General features: G+C 39.0%; 4 protein-coding genes across 8 annotated transcripts in view; 2 read left to right on the top strand and 2 right to left on the bottom strand.

Annotated features, from left to right (window-relative positions):
• Nucleotides 1-416: 416 nt before the first annotated feature.
• Nucleotides 417-8,690, bottom strand: LOC119556981 (transforming growth factor beta-1-induced transcript 1 protein). 3 transcript variants are annotated; one of them, XM_037869502.1, is made up of 6 exons: nt 8,552-8,690; nt 7,729-7,785; nt 3,407-3,628; nt 1,008-1,241; nt 827-928; nt 417-773 (listed from the first exon to the last, which is right to left on the bottom strand). In XM_037869502.1, the coding sequence occupies exons 2-5, from the start codon at nt 7,729-7,731 to the stop codon at nt 851-853; spliced, it is 537 nt and encodes a 178-aa protein (XP_037725430.1). In that variant the 5' UTR covers nt 7,732-7,785; nt 8,552-8,690; the 3' UTR covers nt 417-773; nt 827-850. The 3 variants fall into 3 exon arrangements, with proteins under 3 accessions (XP_037725430.1, XP_037725428.1, XP_037725429.1); XM_037869500.1 differs by having other exon boundaries at nt 417-928; XM_037869501.1 differs by having other exon boundaries at nt 417-928; nt 8,547-8,679.
• Nucleotides 8,691-8,822: 132 nt separating this feature from the next.
• On the top strand, nt 8,823-15,890 carry LOC119556980. Its single transcript, XM_037869499.1, has 4 exons — nt 8,823-9,169; nt 9,971-10,740; nt 14,951-15,508; nt 15,601-15,890. Exons 1-4 carry the CDS (start codon nt 8,849-8,851, stop codon nt 15,710-15,712), a joined length of 1,761 nt encoding a protein of 586 aa, XP_037725427.1. The 5' UTR covers nt 8,823-8,848; the 3' UTR covers nt 15,713-15,890.
• Nucleotides 15,891-16,538: 648 nt separating this feature from the next.
• The window catches only part of LOC119556616 (protein gone early), a 31,860-nt gene continuing 23,568 nt past the window's right edge, over nt 16,539-24,830 (bottom strand). For all 3 annotated transcript variants that reach the window (XM_037868933.1, XM_037868935.1, XM_037868934.1), the window contains exons 5-11: nt 19,613-19,876; nt 19,387-19,538; nt 19,200-19,327; nt 18,128-18,679; nt 17,912-18,034; nt 17,155-17,658; nt 16,539-17,091 (exon numbers count right to left, since the gene is read on the bottom strand). In XM_037868933.1, the coding sequence (XP_037724861.1) occupies nt 17,004-17,091; nt 17,155-17,658; nt 17,912-18,034; nt 18,128-18,679; nt 19,200-19,327; nt 19,387-19,538; nt 19,613-19,876 (1,811 nt within the window). In that variant the 3' untranslated portion in view covers nt 16,539-17,003. The remainder of the gene's footprint in view (nt 17,092-17,154; nt 17,659-17,911; nt 18,035-18,127; nt 18,680-19,199; nt 19,328-19,386; nt 19,539-19,612; nt 19,877-24,830) is intronic.
• On the top strand, nt 20,999-24,101 carry LOC119556619. Its single transcript, XM_037868939.1, has 3 exons — nt 20,999-21,127; nt 21,206-21,971; nt 23,594-24,101. Exons 1-3 carry the CDS (start codon nt 21,113-21,115, stop codon nt 23,866-23,868), a joined length of 1,056 nt encoding a protein of 351 aa, XP_037724867.1. The 5' UTR covers nt 20,999-21,112; the 3' UTR covers nt 23,869-24,101.

Below are 24,830 nucleotides of genomic sequence, written 5' to 3'. Positions count from 1 at the left end.
TGAAATAAACCAAAGCAAAGCAATGGGTAAATTGTATTTATTGGAAAGTATAAAGAAGATAAGTTCTTGATCAGGATGACTAACGGCATTGCCAAAAAGTAGTCCCTATCTTGAACCATGTCTTTGAAATTTTACCGAGCTAAAATTCCTTGATTTTTCACAATTTCTCTGATGGAAAAGCGACCCTAAAACATAAACCTGAAATGGAAGTAATTTTTGCTTTATGTCTGCTATTATTTCGGCTTAAGGCGATTTCATGAGAATATTTTATTGGATTTGCTAAAGCAATAAAACCACATTATTTGCATTTCTCCATAAGCCTAGCGTAAAAATGTTTTAGCTTCCAACAAACAACCAGAAAAGTATAATCGACGATTGTTTGTAATTTATTTATTTGTAAGAGATATCAACAATGATTCAAGATTATTTTTTTATTTGTATACCATTTATCATATACTTTGTGCAGTACGAAAACGATCAAGAGAATTTCAAGAGAGGATCGTAGCGGGTGGTTTGGGGAGGGGGAAATGTGTGAGAGTGACAGATAGACAGGCATATATATATCAACTAAGGAGAATTACAATTATATTAAGCATTAACAACCTCCGCCCACCCATCGAATGCACTTCTCATGTTCCTGTCCATCAAAAAATTAAATTTCTCCTTCCTCCGGTGGCTTGGAATTTTCCATTTCCATAATCCATTTTCCATTTTCACGAGCTTTCCTTTGCTTTGTTCTCGGGTACGGGGATTGGGTTCAACAAATTGGATTACTACAAATACCATAAGAATAGATAATATACATGGATATCGAAGTGAATGGTACGGTTAGGGGTATGGTTCCCGATTTCTAGCCGGAGCAGGCCGTGCACAAGGGCTTGTTGTCCTCGACGGCGAAGGAGCTGGCCGTGATGGGAGTGCCGCACTTCTGAAGGTATCGAAATGATATTATATAATATTTATATTATTATAGATGGAATTTTTTTTTTATTTTAAGGGTTAATCACCTTGCACTTGAAGCACTCGCGATGCCACTTGGCGTTCAGGGCCACGATCGCGTTCTCCGTGATCGGCTGACCACATCCCGCACAGCGGGCGGCGAACAGCTGCTCGAAGTCCGGCCGGCAGTAGGGATTTCCGTCCCGCTCGTAGAAGGAGGTGCCCACCAGAGGCTTCTTACAGGGTCCGTTGCACACGAAGCACTCCTCGTGCCACGACTGCTCCATGGCCTTGATGGTGCGCTGTTTATATGATAATTTATAAGGAAAAATATTACAAGACATAATCAAATAATCATATTCATAGTAAATATTTAATTTAAGAACACACATATTTGATTTATCTCTAAATAATACCCATTTAAAAACATATCACCAAGAAAAATGTAATTTATTATATTATTAAATTATTATAAAGTTTATTTAATTATTTCCGTAAAGCTAACTTAAGATTACAGTCTAAAAGCATTAGTTTGCAATTAGCCATCAAGTCGTACATTACAAAATTTTTAGTGTTTCGAAAACATTTATAAAAGTGTCTAAAAGTATGCATAGAACAAAACGAATTAATGAAATATAAGGATAATGTTCCATTTTACTTAAATAAATATATCGGATTTTGTAATATTTTCACTTTAATTTCCCGATCGTTTTTATGGTAGTTATATGATACAGTCGTACGATTTTTTAAATTTTTTTCTTCAAAATTTTTAAATATTAAAAGAAGAGTAGAAGTTAATTTGTCAAAAAACAACAAAGTTCAAATTTCTATACATTTAAAACAAATTTTTTCGATCCTTTCTATGGAAGCTATAGGATGTAGTTGTCCGATTCGGCTCTTTTGAATAGCAATCAACATTTTCTCTATTAGTTATAAGTAAATGTAGTTTATTAATAGTTATAATTATTCATAATCAAATATCAATACAATTGTCACTAGTATACTTTCAAGCTGGTCAATAAATCGCAAAGCCAACGGCCCAGCTACATCCCATAACCAATAGTGCACACAATGTGCATATATAGAAATATTTATAATCATAATCAAAGCCAATCAATCGAGCACACACCCACGATGAGTTCAGCCCGACCTTGCGCAAATTTAAACAGCAGAAGTGGAATAACAAATGCTCTCCAAATAATTTTCAAGAGAAAATTGATGGGAAAAAGTATTTTTAGCCATCCATAAAATGCAAATAGTATTTCAACCTATGTTTTGCATAGAAAATCCTAATGTTAAGGTTTTCTCCCGAACAATTGTTAAATAAACACGGAGGAGTTAAGCGATTATTCATCATCATTACTCATACTCAATTTAATAAGCTGAAAAATTAATGGCTCGTTATGGTATATGAAAAGGTTTAAGCATCGCCAAAAGTTTCGGCATGAAATTTCCAGAAGGCAATTAAAAATATTTTCAATTTTTATTAGTTCTAAAAGTGCAGTTTCGACTTTCAGATTTAAAGGTGGAAAATTGAATGCTTTCATAAACGTTTAAGCGAATATAGAAATAGAAATACTTTCTTGCGTGTTTGGAAAATGTCTAAAAATGCGAACCGCAATCACTTCCTTAATTAAATCGTCACTAAGCACATATGAGCAGATATCCAAGTGGTTTTATGGCGCAGCGTATCTAGGTAAATGTTGACAGTATTCATTACAACGATGCTCATAAAGCGGCTAAGTTTATGGCTAACAGACGATGCGATTATTGAGGGAAAAAGAAGCGCGGAAACACAGATGGGAAGTACCTAGAAATTTTGTACCCCTAGAAAAAGCATTTCGTTTCTAATCACGCTTATAGGGAATTTCCGAAATATTAAATTTTAATAAATTACCTGACAGATTACAATTAATGATTTGATATGATATAAATTATATTTCAAATATATGGAATTTAAAAATACTATTTATTTTAGTTTAAGGTTTATAACGTGGTATATTAGTGCCCTGATAAAAGAATGGTGCAGTAAAAATAACTATCTCCGTATTCTTATTCCATATAAAAATTAAAAATTAATAAAATAATAATATTTTATGCAGAACATTTAAATTTCAATATTTAATTTGTAAATATTTTAATCCAGGTAATAAATATATAAATAAGCATCATCAGCATACATCAATTATGTCAATAAAAAAATAATTTAATATAAAAATCGCAGTTTGAAATACTATATTTGTAAAATTTTTTATTTCCATATTTAAAGTTAATAAAAACAGCAATGGATGAAAATCAAAGCGAAAAGTATTTAAATTGATTATGAAATTAAAGGATGTATTTAACTATAAACATAGATTTACCAAAAGATTTTCCTTTACTGGATACACAACGAAGTCCTAACTGATCAAAACCCTTGGGATTTACTACTATATGGATCTGTAATATGATCATAATGGAACCTTACCTCCAAGATGGGCTGCTTGCAGCCGAAACAGGTGCCCGAGTAGTTCTTCACGAAGCAGTCGGAGCAGACGGGCTCGTCGGCCTGGATGTTGAAGGTGGCCTCCGAGATGGGCCTGTGGCAGTCCTTGCAGGCGAAGTGCTCCGGATGCCAGGTCATCCCCAGGGCCGTGATGATGCGCTGCTCGATGACCTCATTGCACTTGTGACAGACGGACGGCTCCGACTGAAAACAAACAAAAAACGGAAAAAGAACAGTGGATAGAAGCCATTAATTTCGCTCATTTCAAATGAAAATCACGTACTTCAAATATATCATAATACACCATAATTCTGGACGATTTTTCTGGGAGCGGGCTGATGAGACTCATCTGAGTTTCAGCTCATCAGCAAGTTCAAAAACCGCAGAGACAGCTGCTGGCGCGATTTTACGTAACCCAATACCAAATGCCAAAGGCCCCAGCGCAAATATCAAAATATACACATATATAGGGTGTACTACAATATATAATACAACAATAAACGATGAGCATCAGCGTAAAATCATTTACAAAGCAGCACCAATAATAACATTAATATATTATACAATAATGAGCTGGCCAAGGGGGTTGCCACTAAAGTTGTGAGAGGCGAAAGTTCTTGGTTCTACTTTTCTGGTAAACAATCCTTTGTTTAAATATTTTCAAATTGTTTGACTTTTTCTAAATGCTCTTTTTAATTATCCTATTTTCAAAAGTGAATTTCTTAGGGGAAATCCTTTTAATCTCTATAGTTATGAATATATAAATTACACTTTCATAAAAAGAAGTTTTCTATTTGTTAGCTAAATAATAAATTGTTTAAATGGGAATATTTAAAAGCTAATAATTGTCCTATACTATATAGTGAATTTCTGAAAAAGGTCTTGAAAATCTCAAACGATATGTAATGAATTGTGTTTACCAAACTTATAAAAAAAAAACGTTTAATTACGTTAATTTTATTTTTTTAGCTAAGTATTAAAATTATTAAAATATTTAAGTTGCAAAAAATGCAAACAATAAAATCGATATTTTAAAAATAAAAGTTGACCCCAAAAGTATGCAGTTTTCTAATGCGCAGCCCAAGGGCTTTTTTGGCTGTTAGCAACCGCTGAAATTAGCCGCAATTGTATTTTTTTAGGGCCAACACTTTGCTTTCCCCCCTCTGTTGGCCATGCTCAGCCATTATGCCCAACTATGGCCAACCATAACATTACTGGGCTAGCACGTTTGGGCCATTATCACCTGAGGAACCACCAAGGAAGTCGGCTGTTGGCCAAGTTGCCACCCGCTTTAAATGGTTTACAAGTAGAACCGCAGCCGATTGCTCATAAAAATGCAGCAAAAGGCGGCCATAAATAATGGAAATAAAGTGAAATATCCGCAAATTGCAAGAGGATTTTCATCGATGTTTTTCGTGCGATTTTATTTACATTTCGGTGTGTGTATGGTAATTTTGAGAAATTTAATTTGCACCAATTAAACGCACATTTCCTCCCATTTTCTCTCTATTTTGGTTAGCTTTTTTCTTGTTTAAAGTTTTGCGCCAGATGTAGCAACAGCAACAAGCATTCTGCATTCGACGACGTCTCACTTAGATCATCGCTAGGGTTAGAACCGAATTAAGCAAGCACGCACGGGGAAGAGAGATGGATATAGGCCGAAAGAAAGAGACGGGGCTGGGGCGAAAGAAAGAGACGGGGGCACTTTTAGGGGGCCAAGGGCAGCAGCTCTCGCACACTTCAAATGAGTTTGCTTGGATAAAGAAAACAATAACAAAAGGCCACACAACCAGAATACAAATAAAAAATAAAACAAAAAATGAAGCAAAAAATAATTAAGAAAAATGTTCAGCGCAAACAAACAAAATTTTGTTAGTAGGGTGGGGGATATTTTTTAAATCAGGGAATCCAACAAAATATTATATCCCAAATTCAAAATAATCATATAAAACAAAATGCCATAAGGTATGTTGATATTTTTTAAACCAGGAAAATCGAACAATCATATAATCATATAAATATATTATCAAAGTTCAATGACCTTCTTCGCCCAGCTTAACCAAGTCTGAACCCATAAGTTGAACTGATTAAAGCCCAAGTTGCCATTTAACCCACTGTCCCCCAACTTCTGCCCACTCAGTTCGACTCAAATTGCAATTTTCACGTTTATTACGTTTTTGTTGACGATTTGCATTTCTTATCAGTTAATTGCCGCAATACTGCAAGCGATTCCAATATTTTTTTTCCCGGTAAAACAGCAACAACAATACAAGCAGATGAAATGATAAAAGCACCTAACAATTGAAAAACAAAATAAAAGAAAATACAAATAAATATGAAAACAATACATCAGAGGCCACCGGCCAACAAGTCGAAAACAATTTCACAGTTTCTTTCATTTATTTTTTTTTGTTTATTCATAGGCGATAATTAAAATATTGAATGCATGAATCATTGGAGGCAGAGCGAAATTTACAGCGGTATTGGGTGGCAATTCGAGGGGGTGGCATCAAGTGCTCTCGATTGTTGTGCGGCCATCAATCAGAGTTGTCAATCAGCGAGGAGCAGCGGAATATATGCTATTTGGTATACGGAATACACATTGCCTTGGATCGGATAATTCGTGGCAGCAGAAGCCCCCGATGAGCAGATATCCCCCGCACACACTCTAAACATCGCGTGGCCCACTAGGCGTATACGTAATGGCCATTTATCCCATTTAAACTGTGAGTGAAATGCCGAAATGGCTTTGTAATATACGGCAAATTGTATATAAATAAGACAATCTGTAGGCAAACTTTGCGGAAGATCGATGGAGCAGATTATGCCAAGGCTTTAAAATGGCAAAACACATTTGAAATTTCCTAAGGAAAATCAGACAGAGATAAAAATGGATTTGCAGATCAGCTAACATAAGTGTGTAGACAAAAGAAAGCATAGCATAAATTCAGCAAATTTATAGAAAGTACAATTTATTAAAGAAAATAGAAAAACTTAACTTATGGCAACAGAAAGAGATCAGAACATAGGATATGGTAAATCCTAGGCCACTCAAACTGTAAAAATCTAGATATATTGGTTTTAAGATGAATCATACAAATACTGATATCAAAAGCATGTGCTTATTGTTTAGCCAACTTTACAAAGCCCTAGTTTCTATAGAACAAAACCTCAGCCAGACAATCAAGTTGTTCGGAACATTTTTTCATTCAACTCTTAAGAGATCCCCAATCCAAAGTCTAACAACTTGGGGATCTCAGAAAAAGTGCCAAGCCCCAAAACTAGCATTTATTTCCGCGGTGCTAGTGGGGTGAATAAACCAATTTCGTTTATCAGTCGTCCAGAGACCATCACTCTCTCCCCGATCCCTATTTCGATCACGATTACTATAGTATGGCCTGGTGATGATGACGATAATGATGATGACTCTTCAAAACCTTCTGGTTAAGCAGGCTCGCCAAAGTGGCTGATTTATATGGCTCATTTTATTAAGCGGACAACGAATAAATCGTTTTGTAAATTGATGATATTTTTGTGTGTGTGTAAAAGGCGAGGGATGATATCATCGGAACGGAGATATTCTGGGCTTAGCTTAACCTAAGGTCGGTAAATATTATATATAAAAAATGTGTGTGCAGCGGTATATATATGGAAAGCGAGGCCCTTAATCCACCACTTTTGCTTTCGCCCACTGATAAACACTCTTCGAAACTCGAATATTTTCCAAAACACGACTTGAAACGCCTACTTGGCAGACACTTGGTAACTCTTGAAAATCGTTTTTTCGCGGGCTCACTATTTTTTTTTTATTTTTAGTATGGTAATTAACATAAAGTCTAATATGGCAAGGCAAACCATATTCGAGTGTGCGTGAATTGTATTTTTGTTTGTTTTTTTTTCGGTTTTTTTTTTTTTTTCGTTAGCCAAAAGCCAGATGGATGACAATTCAGTTGGTTTTAGTTGATTTCGCTGGCAGTTGACACTCTCAAAATTCCGCTCACACACTTGTGGCATGAATCTTGCACATGGAAAGCAGAAAACTGAAAACTTTCAGGCCCAAAAACCGAAAGCGGAAAATCCAAGCGGCACACACACTGAATGGGTGGCCCATGCGGCGTATGAGCAATCTCCAACCTGTTTGAAAAACGCCCACGCCGAAGATTGGGACTCGGAATCGGAATGGGATTGGGCTTGGGACAGCCAGCTGGGCGACCAGTTGGAAAGTAATTTGAATTTGGAGCACCCAGCCTCCCACAGCCCACTCTTTTTTCATTCCCCCCAAATGGTTCATACATTTCACTTACCATTTTGCTAGCTGCTTTTGCTGCCGTTGCTTGAGTGCTTTTTCGTTGAAATTTGAACTTCAAAAAAAATGTTAAAAAAATATAGTTGACATTAGTTACAGGTAACGTGGTGTTTTGGGGGAAGACAAACGGGTGAGTGGGAAAACATAAACAAAAAATAAAAACACATCAATGTCACAGCCTACTTAAGCAAAGGCAAAGAAAATATTACCTATAAATTCCGTCTAAAAAACCAGAGTTTTTTAAATAATTTAAGGTACATTTAGAATTTAAGACTTACTAGTTCTGAAAAACTTTTTTTACTTCTCTCCTAATATTGCTAAATTAAAAACTTTTAAAATGCACCAGTTAAGTATATGTAAATATAAAATCATCTATAAGGTAATATATCAGTTTTTTAATAAATAAAATTTATTTTTTATTAGTTCCTAAAAACTTTAGATACCTCTTTCCTAATATTGCTAAATTAAACACCCTTAAAATGCACAAGTTAAGTATATGTAAATATAAAATCATCTAACAGGTAATATATCAGTATTTTAATAAATAAAATATATTTTCCCATATAACTTCTACAGATTATTATTATATGTATTTTTTTATTAGCATTTTATGAAGTGCTGGAAACTGCCCAATCACACCTCGTCAAAACAAAGTAACCCTCTCAGCAAAGGCTGTCAATAAATAGGCAACTTCGAAACACAAAAAACAGACGGCTTCAAACGATTTAAGTAATTGCAGCAAATATTAATAAGTTTCCCCCCCTCGGATTTTGCGTAGATATTTTTTGTTTGTTTATTTTTTTGTGCTTTGTGTACCGTACAAATTTCAGTTAAAAAACCGGGATAGAAAGGGCAGTGGCGGCAATAAAACACGCGAAACTTTGGCAGAGCGCGAAAAAAAAAGAGTCCAGCGAAAGAGGAAAAAGCAGCGCGAATCGTAAATCGCAAATCGCAAATCGCAAATCGTATATAGGTGTATATAGAGTGTTGTGTATCGGATCGGATCGAATCGAACCGAACCGGCGAGCGTCGACCAAGAAACTGAAACTGAACCGCCGGCCGTCGGCGTGCGAGGCAGCGCAGCGGCAGAGGAGCGACAGAGGAGGAGCAGCGACGGTATGGAATTGGAATTGGTGCGGCCGGAGCTGCTGCTGCCGGCGCTGCCGACGTCGACGTCGCGTCAGTTGGTGCGCAGGCGCAGTGTCCGCGATGCGTTGACCGCAAGGAGTCAGCGGCAGAGGAATGCCGCCCAAGCAGCCACCACCGCCCCCGATTCGGCCCCCACTTCCGCTGCCAAGAGGAGCCGACTTCCGCCCCCCGGAACCGGAAACATCGCCAGGGTGCAGCCCAGCAGTAACACCACCTCCCGAAGCCGGCGGGATCGGGAGGCCCAACGGGTGCCAGTCCCCAAGCCACCGCGGCAAATACTCTCGGCCAGGGTAAGGTTTATCATTATAATCCATGTCCTATATTTTTTTATATATTTATATCGATATCAGGGATATCTTACCAGTTATTTTCCTATATAATACTTACCTTATTATTATATTATTCCTGAAATACTTTCTTTATATACTACCTATAACATACTTCCTATGTAGTCCTAAGGATGAAAACAAATTTGGCATTTTATTTAAATATTAATCTGTTTAGATATACATTCTAATTTGTAATTTAATTTGTATCAATATTATATTTACGTATCTAATTAATATTTACCTACTCGTTATAATATTATTACTGTAAGTTTCTATATATATTACCTATAACATACATAGTCCTTAAGATAAAAACAAATTAGCATTTTACATAAATCTGAATCTGCTGAGATATATTTAATCCTAATATTTTTCACACATGAAACAAGAGTATGTGAATTTATCTATAAATATGTATATCATCATTATTATCAAAAATTATTTTGCAAATATTTCACCCGTTCTGTTCTGTAATATCATAAAGCTTATTATTCATCATCAAATATAATTTAACTTAATATTACTTAATTTAAGACTATTATAAAAATGCAAGCCAATCATATTTTAAGCAATCCTTATAATGGGTAATATATATATTCAAAAACAACATAATAACGTAAACGTTCCGAATTTATCCTTTAGCGATCTTAAGTAATATCGCAATGATCTTAATATATAATAATATCTTTAATAATATTAATTAAATAATATTTTTAGTGTAGAGTATGAGATTTTTATTAAATATCTTCCCACTGCTTCCAGGCCCTTGGCGTCTCCAATCCCTATAAGGATGACCAGCCGGCAAAGGAGCGTCGATCGGTGACCCAGCGTAGTCGTCGTCCGGAGGTCAAGACCCGCAATCAGCCCCACCCAACGGCGGCCACCGCGCGACCCCCCTTCGGTGGGAAGTACACTCAGCCGCAGCCACCACCCACTCTGCGAAGAGCAGCCCCCCCTGCAGCGACTCGCAGGACCCGCCCATGTCTGCGGACCGTCCGCGCCAAGGTCGACTCGTACCTGTGTCCCCACCTCTCTAGCTCCCCAAGAGCACCCCCTCAACCAGCTCAATCCGCTCACCCCATGAAGAAGAAATCCATGGCGGAGGCCCACCAGCAGTTGGAGCTGCTGCTCTCGCGGATTGAGCGGGCCAGCGACTATCAGCCACCCCCTCCGCCCTCTGACCTTGCCAAGAGAAGGGGCGGCACCAAGGTCGCCAAGGGAGCGAGCCGCCAGATGGCGCAACCACCACCAGTGCCAGCTGGTTCGCCAATGGTCAGCGCTCGGAGGAACTACACTGGGTCGCGATCTTATTCGAGGATCGCTACGGAATCGCTGGAGGAACAGGACGGCGAACACCTGCCCCATGTCGTACCGCTCGTCCAGAATCCGCAGTGTCTGCCGCCGGAGAAGCGGGATGCGCTGCTGGAGCTGCTGCAGCGGACCGGGCAGCACGACAAGGGCATCGTGGACATTGTGGGCAGCTCCACCGGAGATCCCTCCCGGGACACCATGCTCATGCTGCTCCAGATGCTGTGAGTATATCTAAAATTTTTCAAGAATATTTAAGGAATCTCTTAAAATCCAGAGATATTTTATTTTAAGTATATAATTTAATGGGACACCTGTTTATGGTGTTATATGGTTATAGAGTTATTTATAAGTAGGTTTTTCGTTCATTAAAATCATTTGATGCGCAAAAGTTTAAAAAAATGTAACTTAAAACCAATATCAGTCAGCTTTTTCAGTTGCGGTTATAAAATTGATTCGGTTATTACGGTTCAAACGGTTTATGGTTACGGTTTCGGTTGGCTAACCAGGTGGCAGCAATGTCTAAAAATAATAATCAAATAATGTTTATCCAGAAGCTGTAAGTGCCCCTTACAGCTGGAGTGCAACATATATGGTCTATATTTGTGTGACGCAATTTTCAATATGGTGTAATATAGATCAATTTTACTTGATTTTTTTATATTTTCCAATCATTTCTAGAATACTTTTTTACATAAGACCGATTTGGAATATATGGTCTATATTTGTGTTAAGGAATTTTCAATACGGTCTAATATAGATACATTTTACTTGAGGTAGTAATGATTTTTCCATATTTTCCAATAATTTCTAGAATACTTTTTTACATAAGACCGATTTGGAACAATTTGGTTTTTAGCGACTTATAGCCCTTAATAAATTCCCTGCTTAAAAAGTTTTATTTGTTTAACAACAGTATATAACGCTATAGGCAACATATTTAGGTATTGGGGGTGGAATTTGTCTGAAGGTACATTTTTATTTTAAATACGAATTTACAAATAAATACGAATTTACGAATTTACCACTAAAAAACAATTTGAATTAATAGTTAATAGTTGAATAGTTAATTTATACTAAATTTTAATTACAAAGCTAAAGTAATTGCAAGGGACTGTGATTTGCGCTGCTATTTTTTTAACCGCCACTGTTTACGCGGTAGCTGCGTTGGGGCACTGCGACTGCGCCGCGGCAGAGGCAATGGCAGCGCCAAAATGATGTCATCGCCGGTCGTCAGCTGAGAGAGTGTGGGATAGAGTGGGAGAGAGGGGGCGATTGGGAGCGAGGGGACGGCGAGAGTGGGAGAGTGGGAGTCAGCTGGCAATGCTCCTCCGCTGACGCCATCGTCTCTGCCGGCGTCGCTGCCGATGGAGTTGCTCATATACTCATTTACTCATACTAATTCACATCAGCCGGCGTCTAAGCAACAACAACAAAAAGAATAACTAAGACAGGAGCAACAACAACAACAACAAGGGCCACTGGCTGTTTTGGTTTTTGTTTTGTTTTTATTTAGTTGGGGCTCAAAAACCCTCTCTTTCGTCACTCTCATTTTTGACCCTTTTTTATTGTGACTGCTCTACACTCGAAAAGTTATTCGACATTACTAAGACCCTGCAGTAAAAATACCTACGTTCTTTTAAATTTATTGGATAATTTTAATACAACATTAAAATGAATTTTATATTAATCTTAATCATTTAAAACTCTTGTTAAAATTGTTACAATTTATATTTTCATTTTCCAGTTCAAGTGGTCTGTTTAATAAGATAAGATAATAAGATGTAACCTAATTTGAAGACTTTAATTTGGAAATTTGTTGTAATCATTTTATTTCTTTTGTTATTCATCCACTTATGAATTTTTTTGCAGTCAAAATAAAGTCATAAACTGAAAATTGGCAGCCCCTTAAAAATAATTTGATATAAATGATGACAAAGCAATATTATTTATTACTAAGATTCGATTAAGAAAATATTCGAATATAGTTATGCAAAATTGTTCAATACAGTTTAATATTATTTAACGCGTTATTATTTTTCAAAACCTTATCAGGTCAAGACACCTCCTAATTATCAGTTATTACTTTTGTTCCCTCAACTGTATGACTTAAAATTCTAAGGCTAACTCGCTTTATTTCAGTTTAATTTAATAATAATAATAAATAATAATAATAAATATTTTGACATAAGTAATTTGAAATAAATGGTGACAAAGCCATATATTTATTACTAAAATAACATTCGAATATAGTTATGCAAAATTATTTAATACAGTTTAATATTTAAAGCGTTATTATTTTTCAAAACCTTTTCAGGTCAAGGAAACCTCCTAAATTATTATCAGATACTACTTTTGTTCCCTCAACTGTATGACTTAAGATGCTAAGGCTCGCTTTATTTCGGTTTAATTTTAATTTAGCTCTGTTAATTGTTTTCATGAGAATATTACGCCGTTGCATTTTAATGAATTCAAAAAATCAATCAAAAAACATCGCATTTCAAGTATTCAATGTTTGTTTTATCTGCCGGAGAGGCTTAGTAGTATCTACATAACTGTTAAGATAGTCAAAGTCGGTGACTAATGGCAAGTTCAGGGTCGCCTCGCTCTACGCTGCTCTCCCTCTGATATTTCGGATTACTGGCTTTATATGGTTCTGGTTTTTGGGTCATTACTGGCTCCAGCGCTAATGTCTCATGTCTCACATTTTTTTTTCGGCTTTTATTGTCTTTGGTGTGCAAATTTAGCGGTTCCAACAACTTTTCTTTTTTTTTTCTTTGCAATTCGGTCTTTTGCTGATATGAAGAAGGCCCGTAATCAAATACTACGATCGCCGGGCGCTAATCGACAACTGTTTGCAGTTGGAATTTGCGATATATGGCCGCATATATATGATGTGCATATACAGTACTGGGTATGTGTGGCTATATTTACCCAACCGAACTTCGACAATCGCCCGATTTTGGTTAATGGTAGGGGTGCTATAAATAGTGATGGGCTCTACCGCCTGAAACCCTTTTGCCCTTTCGATATGCCATCGCCTATAAATCCAAGAACACCCATTTATTTCGTCATTTTCCCCACTCTGGTTTTTTGTTTTCTTTTTCTAGCCAAGTTTTTTTTTCAGCTGATGCGCTTTATTTGTTTGATCAATAAATTTGGCTTTGCCATTTAGCGAACGGTTGGCCCCATCTCTTTCTGCCAGAGGGTTGCCTCATCGGGCGGTGTTTATTAATTAATTCTTCCACGGTTTTTGGCTTCTCCATTTCCAAGTTTGATTGTGTCATATTATTTACGTGCGCTATCACTGCGATTGGAAGGAGGAGGGGGGGTTCCAAAACAAACAAAAAATTGGGAGAGAAGGCACGACCTTAACCCCAGTGACCCAGGCTATGAATAAAGGAACAAATGAATGAATGAGTGAATGAATCGCATAATCTTACTCTGTTCAACGAACCGGTTACCTTGCCTTTGACATGTTTTCTGCATTTGAGTTCTAAAAATGGTTTTTAAAATGTTGCTATATAAGTATGAAATTATTTAATAACCTAAATATATTTATCAAGTTAATTTGAAGATTTTTGAAAGACTTAAAATATTTAAAAACAAATTGGGGAATGTTCTACATTAAACAAATTGTGTTTCTATTGATTTTAAAATAATTTACCCACATATGTGTTATATATTTATATATAAAGTTTTACTTCCTTAACTCGAACATCCATCTGCCAACAAAATATTCCAATTATGGAATACATTTTATACTATTGCCAATACAACTATTTCGACTTATAGGGTCTTTGGGTTGGGGAATATCAATTGTATGCCTTTTCCAGTCGGGAGCAATTTCAAATTTCAACCGTGTTCAGATGGAAGCGACTTCTTTGAGTCTACCGTTAATAATCGCTTCTTTTTTACTTGACCTTTACTTATCAAAGATACACAGGTTAATGCTAGGGTATTTATAAATAGAGGTTAAGCTGCCGCGATTTGTTTCAATTTTCCTATTTTTGACATTGGCCTTGGGGCCTCTGCCCTCAACTATACAAAGGGGAAGTGTAGTGTTATCTAGGGGGTGTGGTGTTTGGGAATTGGAACTTGGGTCTTCCGCCGAGGACCTCGGGTGCAGTTCCCGGAGGGGTAAGAAAACTTGCGTGACGGCAGCCCATATGAAAGCTAATGCCAACAGCTCCCCGGACAACCCTTTCCCGGACAAAAAGTCAAGCTGATGCAATAACTCAACTTGATCTATGCAGGGGCTCCAAGTTTGGGTTTGATACTATCATTTCTATTCTTGACTACGGGTGTTAGTTAGAACCTTTTGAAATAACCCTCTGGATGTAAGCCATAAAAATTTGAAATTTTAAAACTTCCCTAAGAATGTTAATTAAAAGTTTTCCAGACCTTATTTGATTTATTTCACCGTATCCTTAGACCCCTCAGCCTGGACGAGTCCCCTTATAGGGAGAAGTTCTGGGAGGGACATCGGTATCTGAAGGAGCGCCAGAAGCTCCGCCAAGAACTCCGTCCCGGCGACGAGCGCCTCAAGGAGGTGAAGGTCCTGCGCGGCTCCGATGGCCGGATGTTCTACTCCCGCACTTTGGAGGAGGAGCTGAAGGACGAGAAGAAGGTGCTGGACTTTATGGAGGTGGAGCTTCGAAAGCAGGATGCGGGACGGAATCAGCCAGGCGGCAATCATCATCCGCTGAACGAGCGTCAGGAGCAGGCGATGCGGGAGCGAGTGGAGCTGGAGCGGGAAAAGCAGCTGGTGGTCAACTGTCGGGAACAGCAGCGCCAGAAAGATCAGCTTAGGGAGCAGAATGCCTTGGAGCAACCCACTCATCTGCGAGAAATTCAATCCGATACTGCTCCTACACCCATTGATCCGTGGAATCAGCTCCTCCAGGATCGGAACCGCTTCCAAGCCCACTGCAATCGAAGCTGTTTCTACGACAATCCGCGCAGCTCAGCACCCTGGAAAATATATGCCAAGTAAGAATAATCCAACAGCTCTGTTCTACAGTAAAGCATTGAAGTTCAAAATTAAATTTTATATATGTTCTTATACGTACTATTCTTTTTAGAGTGGCCAGCAAGCTCAGCTCGCAGCTTATCGAAAGCGTGGATGCCGAATTTCATCGCAGCGTCGCCAATTACATCAAAGACTTTGTGGGCTACAAAGGCAACACCGTTTAAGTGCCACTACCATCTGCAACTTTCCTCTTCAATGCCCAACTTGCTATCATATTTTACAGAAGTGGACTCAGAGTTTTTACGATTTACTACTCTTCTATTGTAGCTTAAACGCTATATAGTTATCCTGCCACATATATTGACAAATTGTAAGTGAAGTACAAATTGAATATTTTAAAAATTGTATAGAAAAAAAAATTATGTTAATAAAAAATTATTGTATGTATGGAATAGCGAGTCAATTTTATAAGTATTTTCTGTGGATCCTAAAAGTAGGCAAACGTATATATATATTAATTTTCACTTGCAGAGAGTATAATAACCGCTTAAAAGGGAGCTGCCAAATTGAAATAAAATCAATTTTTGATATGAAAAGGGTTATTTTAATAAAAACATTAAACCTAAACCAACAAAATTCAATATTTGTGAGTCTTAGTATTTAAGAAGTACTCCTATTTATTATTCATGTCAAAAATAACAGTCTTTCACCCTTGTCCACATGAGGAACAAATTAACCAAGCTGAAAAGAAAACAAATCTCTATTCTTTTATCCATAATGTATCCACAAATCATACAAATTGGCAAAAATAAAAATAAATCGCAAATATTCATTAAAAAATCCAAATTGTGTTTCAGAAATTTGAGAATTCAAGAAAACATTGAAAAAAGAATTCTAACTCAGAAAAGTAATGGAAAAGCTATTAAACCTTATTTTGGCTTACAATGTGGACGCAATGCGGGCCTTCGAGTTTTTATAAATACCCCTGACAGCCATGACTTGTCCTTAGCAAACCGACTTCACCCAAGACCATTTTGGTTGCTTTTCGAGTTGTGTGAAACGTCATTCTCATTTAATTGTTCTCCAAAAATCAAATTCTTCAATTTATACAGGGTGGCAGACGGCGCTTAGCAACTAACTAAGTATAGGTTACTGAACTAGACTAAACTAGGCGTAGGGTTTCGAACTTAAGCCGACTTTCTGCTCCACTTGGTTACTTCGTGTCCAGTGGAAGCATCGTGCGAATGTGTGGCGTGATGTCAACAGTGGCTAGTCAAAGTTAAGTCTGATCCTTCATGGTTTAACTACGTGCTAGGCTTAATAACTAAACTACAACTAAGGCGATGTGTGTGGGGGGTAGCTGTCTGTGTTCGTATCGTGTGTGTTCTGCATCTCTGTCTCTGGCAATGTGTGGGAGTAAAAAAAAAGGACAATAAATATGTTGATCCATCATCGTCGTGTTCATCCACAGGGCTCTGGCGGAGTGGTAGGTCCTGGTGGATGGGCAAACGCATCTCAGAGCAGGTTGGAGCAACTCGCCTCCGCGGCGGCACAGTTTGTGGAGCGGGGCAGGAACTGAATGTGCTGCCAGGTGGCATTGAAGCTGAAATAGCAAGGAACATGAGTGTTTTATTGAGGGGGGCCTCGCAATGGGGCAACCGCTTACAGATAACTCTCCGCCAGCTGGCTCTCCACCAGCGGCTTGATCCTCGCATAGTCCTTGTCCGCAATGGTGGTGCTGCAGTGCTGCTGCATGTAGGAGAGCGTGAACAGCTCGTTCTCGTTGAAGGACCGCAGTCCTGGAACCCTCAGGCGCCTGGTGAGTCCCAGGGCCTCGTATGTGTTGACCTGGTCGATTCCCGATCCCTGGATGGCACTGCCCGCATCGATGGCATTCACAAAGTTGCTCAACGCCCTGGCCGCCGTTCGGGCTGCACTCAGGGTCACATGGAAGCTCTTCAGTGCACTGCTCGACAACTCATTCAATTCGTGGACCAATCGAGTTGGCTGTCCCGCCGCCAGGCAATTCACATCCGGTCGGGGGTACAAAATCTCCGGTGCGGCGTCACTGATGTCCGTGCTCTGGGTGTTGAACTGCAGCAGGAAGGTGGAGAAGTTGTCGATCAGGGCCTCCAATATATCAGTGCCTATACGAGCAAAGTTCACAGCTCTGCACGAAAAAGAAAAGGAGAAGCAATCATTATTAAGGGAAATCTATGGGTGTTTTAAAATATTTTAGATTTATATTTATATTTATGTTTTAAATATAAATATAATTTGCATTTGAATACTTTTAATAAAGGATTTTATATTGTATGTAGGTAGGTATTGGACAATTTTAAATGCTGCCCATTTTACCAGCGAAACTTCATGAATTTTATGTTGATAAACTAATATTATTATTCCAACATATTTATACATACACAGGGTATCGGTAGTCGTAGTAGCTGGAGCTGATCAACACCCTTGAGACGAGCAGCATGTTCAGTTTGTTGGAGTAGGCGATGGCCTGTGGATTTTCCCTTGTGTACATCTCGGACACAATGCTGCCAAACAGAGCGGGATGGATGGATGGATGAATCGGGGAGAAAGTGTTAGAAAGTTTTCGGATCATAAGGTGAACATTGCGCAAGACTTACACATCCAGCATGCCCAGCGTGCCCAGCTTCTTCTCCATCTGAAAGCGACGGAAGGTCCAAATGCCCTCCAAGTGCTCCACGAAATACACATTGGTCAGGATCAGTTCGTTGTAGTATTGTGCTAGGTAGTTGGGCTGCTGCAAGACCTCATCGGGTATGCCGAACTGCAATCGCATCTCGTTGAGTTTCTTCTGGATGAACTGCCTGGCCGCCGGCTCCAGCCACTTGGCCTGGTCCAGCGAATCCTTCAGCTGGTTCCGCAGACTGAAGAACATCAGCTTGAGGAGCTCCTCGTTGCCCTGCGTCTTGTTCAGTCCCCTGCTCTTCGTGGCCGCCGTTTCGAATTGCTGTCGTGGTGGCTGTTGCTGCAGTGCATCCACCGCGAAGGGCAGCCAATCGCGCACCACCTTGCTGCAGATGAGCCACCTGGGATAGCTGGCGGTGCGTCCATAGAGGGCATGGTCGAAGTTCTCCGCCAGTGTGCGATACTCCTTGGACAAATGCGGCAGCATTTTACGGGCCAGCGACCAAATAATAAAGTTGTTAATTGGCCTGTAAACAAAAATATTTAATTAACAATTTAAGAAATCTGCTCAATCACATGTTGTTTTTAATCTTTTAAATGCTATTAGTAAATAAGGACAGAATAAATAAAACTTTTAAGGGAAGGCATATTAAATATATTATTTTGAATTAAATAAAAAAGGGGCCATATAATAATGTTAATTGGTTTGCAAATAAGATAATTAAATTATCAATTTAAGTAACTGTTTAAAAAATCTCTTAAATACCACTGGTATAAACCATTTACTCCTTATTTTTTCTCTATAATAAATTTAGTTAAGACATAAGACTTAAAGCGAATGTTTAATTTCCTTAAAACCAAACTTTAAATCACAATTAAGACTCCCTCTTTAAATGGTTTTGTTTTAAAATGAACTTAGTCTTGTAGGCAGCTAAACTTAGTAACAATTAAAAAATGTAATTTATGACTTATGATATACTCTGAATTTTAAAAATTAATTTAAATTAATTGACTAATTTTTTAAAATTCTGTAACAATTGAACTTACTTTTTATCCGAGGTGGAGAGTAGAATAGATAGAGCATGCATGACCTCTACATCGCGTACCAAAACCTCTGTGTCTTCAGTGATTTTGGTTTTTGGAAAAATAGCCTGAAGGGACTCCAAAATGGGTAGCTGATGGTACAATCATATTATTAATAAAAAATTCAATTTCCCTAATAAAGTGCACTTACAGAGGGAGCTTTAGTCTTCAGATCGGCCAAGCGCATTAGTTTATTCAGCTGGCGATGTCCATCAGCTTTGGCATCTTCAATGTGCTTTACAATACGACGCTCGTAGTGGAAAATGTCGTCGGCAAATAGATCAGCCTCCCGAGAAACGATTCCTAGAGGAATAAGATAAATAATACATCGATTAAATTGGATAATATATGGTATGCGCAAGTTTTTCCAAGCTCACCCATGTTGATGGCAAAATCCCTGAGGAGCAGCTTATAGCCCCGAACCACTTCTTCGTCGGCATCGTCGCCATAGAAGTACTTGTCGGGCAGGCCAATCTCGCCCTCGTCCAAGGTGATCACATAGTCGTGGGGATTACTGTAGCCGTTCTCCACGCTGACGCGGTAGTAGGGAAAGATGCCATGTTTGGCCTGGAGGAGGACCAGGACCCGCCTGTAGTCCCAGGATTGCAGCCGATTGGTCTCGCGAAATGCCTGCCAGCCATCTGGAAATTAATCAAGAGACACAAATTAGTGGGATCGTGCGAATAGTTCTGGTTCTCGGGTTCTGTTCTCAGTGGAAACCCCCTACGAGATGGATATGCGCTAATAGAAATTCCCCAGAACCAAACACCTATGGGTTCTGGGTAGATCAAATTCGGTTGCATGCACACATTAAAGCATAGATCCGCATATATGTATACAGAAACGAGTTTATATAGGCGAATATCGGTGGTTTATGGCAATTAAAAGCGCTAAAATGTTTGGCTGCTTGAAATTTTCAGGGCGCTCAGTTTCGTCTTCTCTTGCAACCATAAAATATTGAACCAAAAGTTAAAAAAGAAAACAAAAAATAAACGAAGAATTTGGAAAAGGAAAATGGAAACTGGAAATGCTCTTTCTTGGGAAATGTGTATTTATTTCAAATCCATTTAAAAGTCGTTTTAAAGTTAGCAATAATAAACCTATTTAAGGTTCAAATAGCTGGCATTTTAAATCAGGTTGATCACTTTTAGTTCAATTCTTAAATTCTTAAAAAATTATTATAATAGGTATTTATGTAAAGTGTAAGCAGACCTCAATGAATATTTTTTAGTTATCCTTTTAATTCAAAAATAGAGGTTTTAAAAATATAGTAGCTAAAACATAGTTAGTTGATAAAAGGTAGTAAAGATTATTTAGATCATAATTAGTAATTTAAGATAATACATTTTTAAAATTTCCCATAATTTCAGACAGACCCTCTAGAAATGTATGTTGATTTTCCACAAAGAGTCATTCCCAATAATCCGACCCACTCATCACTATAGAGACCATTTGACCCCTATATGACCATCGGATCTCTTCCTCGCAAGCTTCATCTTCCAGTCGAATGACATGCAGGCATAGAAATTTATTGTGTCTCACTTTGTTGACACCTGCAATTAGCACTTGTGGCAATCGATACGGATACCAAAAAAAAAAAAAAAATAAATAAATAAAAATACCAGCCGTGCTAGCCGGATTTTGTAGTTATTACGCCAAGTTGGAATTTCGATTTTGGGGTTTTCGATGTTATAGTTTTTTAACGATTTATTGCAAACCACTTTAATTAACTTCAATTAAAGGCGAATCTTGGCCGGTGTATAAAAGGTGACAGTTGTGAGTGTCAGCCATATCAATCCAGTGCAACAGCTCCAGGGCAACAGTTGCTGCTCCTCTGTCTCATCCATCCATCCATCCTATCAAATCCCAGTGCCAGCATGAAGCAGTTTGTGGTGAGTTTGACGAAAACAGGAACCCTTTGGAGCGGCGATAGCTAACTTGGAGTGCCCACATCCCATCCAATCCAATAGGTTTTGGCCGTTCTGGCTGTGATCGGCGGTGTCCGGGCCGCTCCACGTCCGGATGTCAGCCATCTGGCAGGCTACAGCTACCAGGCTGGTGGCTTCAACGGTGGCAACCTGGTGACCAACCAGGTGATCAGTGCTCCCTTGACCTCGGTGTCCACCTCCTACCAGCCCACTGCAGCCGGTAGCAACTACTTCAGCTCGGCACCCGCCATTGGCCAACTGAACCTGGGCTCCGCCGGCTCCTCGGGCGTGGTCAACTACCAGGTGGGCGGCTTGGGATCCTCCAACTACCAGGTCGAGTCCTCCTCCGGCGGCGGCGGCGGCGGCGGCGGCATCGTTAGCGACAGCATTGGCCTGGCCGGTCTACAGCCCGGTCCCACCATCAACTACAACGAGCAGGAGTCGTACATCAGCCACCTGGCCAACTTCCAGCCCGCCCAGATCAACAAGCACTTCTACATCCACAGTGCTCCCGAGGATCACGATGAACAGCAGATCGTCCGCTATGTGAACGTGGGCAGGCCCCAGAAGAACTACCGCGTGGTGTTCATCAACGCACCCACATCCACCACCAGCAAGGCCAAGATCATTGCCAACGTGGCTCCTGTGGAGGAGAAGACCGCCATCTATGTGCTGTCCAAGAAGTCCAACGCTCTGGATGTCAGCGCCGAGGTGGTCACACAGCGCCCGGTGGCCAACAAGCCGGAGGTCTTCTTCGTCAAGTACAAGACTCCCCAGGAGGCGGCCCATGCCCAGCAGACCATTCAGGGTGAGTAGATCAGGGGAGGATCAGGGAACTAGTCCTGAACAATGTCAGTTATCTAGTACATATATTTTCTGGGAATTCAGGGATTTCCAATTGTGATGTAGATTACGATTTTAACCAAATTGCACTAGTCAATGAGAATTTATTAGAAGGTATTTTAAAATCTCTTAAGAATGGTGAAAAATGTATTAGATATTTTCTTCAGATCTCATTTTTGACATTTCTTGCAAATTAAACCAAAACTATAGTACAAGATTGTAGTACAACTTCCCATCTATATAATTTTGAAAACTGCAGTAAAGAAATATTTGCGTATTACAAAAATAAATAGGTAAATTTAAAGAAAGATGCAATTTAGTGAAAAGATTTGCGAATTTCAATTCAATCCTTTTTTTAATTTGATGCTATTTTCAATTTAGTACTATTTACAATACAATACCACTAACAATTTAGTACCTTTTTCCATTAAATACTATTTAAAATTTAATACTATTCTCAATTTAATATTATTTTCAATTTAATACTATTTTCAATTTAATGCAATTTTGTAATTTATATTTTTTAACATTTCCTATTTAATACCATTTCCTATTTAATACTTATTCCAATTTTATACTATTTTTACTTTAATAATTTTGTCAAAATACCTTCCTAAAAATCTACTCTTTTAAAAACTTCCCAAAAGTGCTTTCTATACCAAGACAGTTTACTGATTTTTTGGTTTATTATTATACCCGTTACTCGTAGAGTAAAAGGGTATACTAGATTCGTCGGAAAGTATGTAACAGGCACGAGGAAGCGTTTCCGACCCCATAAAGTATATATATTCTTGATCAGGATCACTAGCCGAGTCGATCTAGCCATGTCCGTCTGTCTGTCCGTCCGGATGAACGCTGAGATCTCGGAAACTATAAAAGCTAGGCTATTGAGATTAGGCGTGCAGATTCCTGAGCTTCTTACGCAGCGCAAGTTTGTTTCAGCAGAGTGCCACGCCCACTCTAACGCCCACAAACCGCCCAAAACTGTGGCTCCTACAGTTTTCATGCTAGAATAAAAATTTTAACTGAAATGTATTGTTCTCATCAATACCTATCGATTGACCCAAAAAAAAAGTTTGCCACGCCCACTTGAACGCCCACAAACCGCCCACAAACTTCAAAAAATCGTAAATATGAACGCGGATATCTCGGAAAATATCGAAGATAGAGAAATGGGATTTCAGATTTAGATTCCGTAGGCTTGAGCCCAGCGCAAGTTTGTTACGCGAATCTGCCACGCCCACTCTAACGCCCACAAACCGCCCAAGCCTGTGACGCCCACAATTTTCATGCTAGATAAAAAATTTTAACTGAAATGTATTGGTCTTGTCAATACCTATCGATTGATCCAAAAAAAACTTTGCCACGCCCACAACGCTTAAATCTGTCTACCGCCGGTAGGTGGCGCATTTAAATCTCGCTTTGCTGCTTGCATATCTCCATTTTCCTTTGGTCCCTTTAGCTGAGTAACGGGTATCTGATAGTCGAGGTACTCGACTATAGCGTTCTTCCTTGTTTTTTTATAAATTGTTATCCATAAACCATTTTAAAAAGCAATCACTAAACATTGTATCCCCCTGCAAATAGCCAACTACGATGCTCTGGGTGGAAGCTCTGAGACCAGCAATGAGGGCGTGATTCCCGTCTCCTCCGTGATCGGCAGCCTGGGCGACAATGGAGCCTCCGGCGTGGTGACCGACGCCAGTGGCAGCCTGAACATCGTGGGCACCGGCGGAGTTCCCAGCGTGGATGGAGGCGCCTCCTATGAGGCGGAGGGCAGCCAGCGCCAGGTGATCAGCACGGTGACCACCGGCACTAATGCCCAGGCCACCTATCTGCCCGTGAGGCCTGTGAGGAAGTAGGTGCATCACCTGGACACCTCCTCCCCTCCTCCTGCATCACCTACCCACATTCACTGGACGACACACACTCACTGATGGAGCCCCGGGGGATTCGGACTGGATGGGAAAGCCCCTTGGGTTTGGGGCCCATTGCAGTGGAGTCCCGCCGGGGAAACCTATGCGATTTTTTCTATTTAGTTTTGGCTTCGGCTCTACTTCATATTCCTTGTGTATATTTTTTTTTTTAAATAAAATATAAGCATTCTTATAGGCATTCAAAAAATGTAAAATACACTCGGTTTTGTTTCGTCGATACAGCAAGAATGAAACATTCTAGAAAAACGAATATAAAATGTATGGCCATATATGTTGGCTACATTTTAACCAAATGACTGTATTTATTAAAAAAAGTCATGGCAAGCTTTATACACACACTTACTTAAAAGAACACTTCTTTTATGTGATGTCATATCTTTTTTAAAAAAATTCAGTCAGTTGGTCGATATTTAAAACATACGGCCACTAATTTTGATCATTGAACAAATATAAATTATAAAAAAGTCCCACTTTCAAAAATTTAAAGAAAAACTTAAGAAAAAAAATGAAGAGCGCTATATTTGAGTGCCTCGACCATCAGATACCCGTTACTCAACTAAAGGTAGCGCAAGGAATATTTTATCAGAGATTGTAGGGCGCCACCTAGCGGCGATTACAATACTTGGTAATAACTTCTTCACACGGACAGACGGACATGGCCAGACCGATGGGCTGGTGATCTAGATCTAGATCCAAAAAATACAATATACCCAATGCTTTGGTTTGGTTTATTTCATTCCGATTTGATCTTCTTTCGTCCGCGTCTGAAGTGGAGCGACAACATCAAAATGTAAACATATAAAACAATATTTGAAGTTAGCCAAGTGACAAGCCAACGAAACTGCGCACTCTTTGCCTGCACTTGGGACAGGATTTAGATGGCAACC

This window comes from Drosophila subpulchrella, chromosome X, assembly GCF_014743375.2.
Source record: "Drosophila subpulchrella strain 33 F10 #4 breed RU33 chromosome X, RU_Dsub_v1.1 Primary Assembly, whole genome shotgun sequence".
Taxonomy (NCBI): domain Eukaryota; kingdom Metazoa; phylum Arthropoda; class Insecta; order Diptera; family Drosophilidae; genus Drosophila; species Drosophila subpulchrella.
This window is presented reverse-complemented; position numbering and strand designations above follow the sequence as displayed.

Excerpts from the sequence above, each read along its gene's own strand:
- LOC119556981 (XM_037869500.1), bottom strand. Across the intron at positions 1,242-3,406 it reads GCAAGCAGCCCATCTTGGAG|CGCACCATCAAGGCCATGGA; the intron begins GTAAGGTTCCAT and ends TCATATAAACAG. Across the intron at positions 929-1,007 it reads GCGAGTGCTTCAAGTGCAAG|AAGTGCGGCACTCCCATCAC; the intron begins GTGATTAACCCT and ends CGATACCTTCAG.
- LOC119556619 (XM_037868939.1), top strand. Across the intron at positions 21,972-23,593 it reads TGCCCAGCAGACCATTCAGG|CCAACTACGATGCTCTGGGT; the intron begins GTGAGTAGATCA and ends CCCTGCAAATAG.
- LOC119556980 (XM_037869499.1), top strand. The coding sequence starts at position 8,849 with ATGGAATTGGAATTGGTGCGGCCGGAGCTGCTGCTGCCGGCGCTGCCG. Across the intron at positions 9,170-9,970 it reads GGCAAATACTCTCGGCCAGG|GCCCTTGGCGTCTCCAATCC; the intron begins GTAAGGTTTATC and ends CACTGCTTCCAG. Across the intron at positions 15,509-15,600 it reads CCCTGGAAAATATATGCCAA|AGTGGCCAGCAAGCTCAGCT; the intron begins GTAAGAATAATC and ends TATTCTTTTTAG.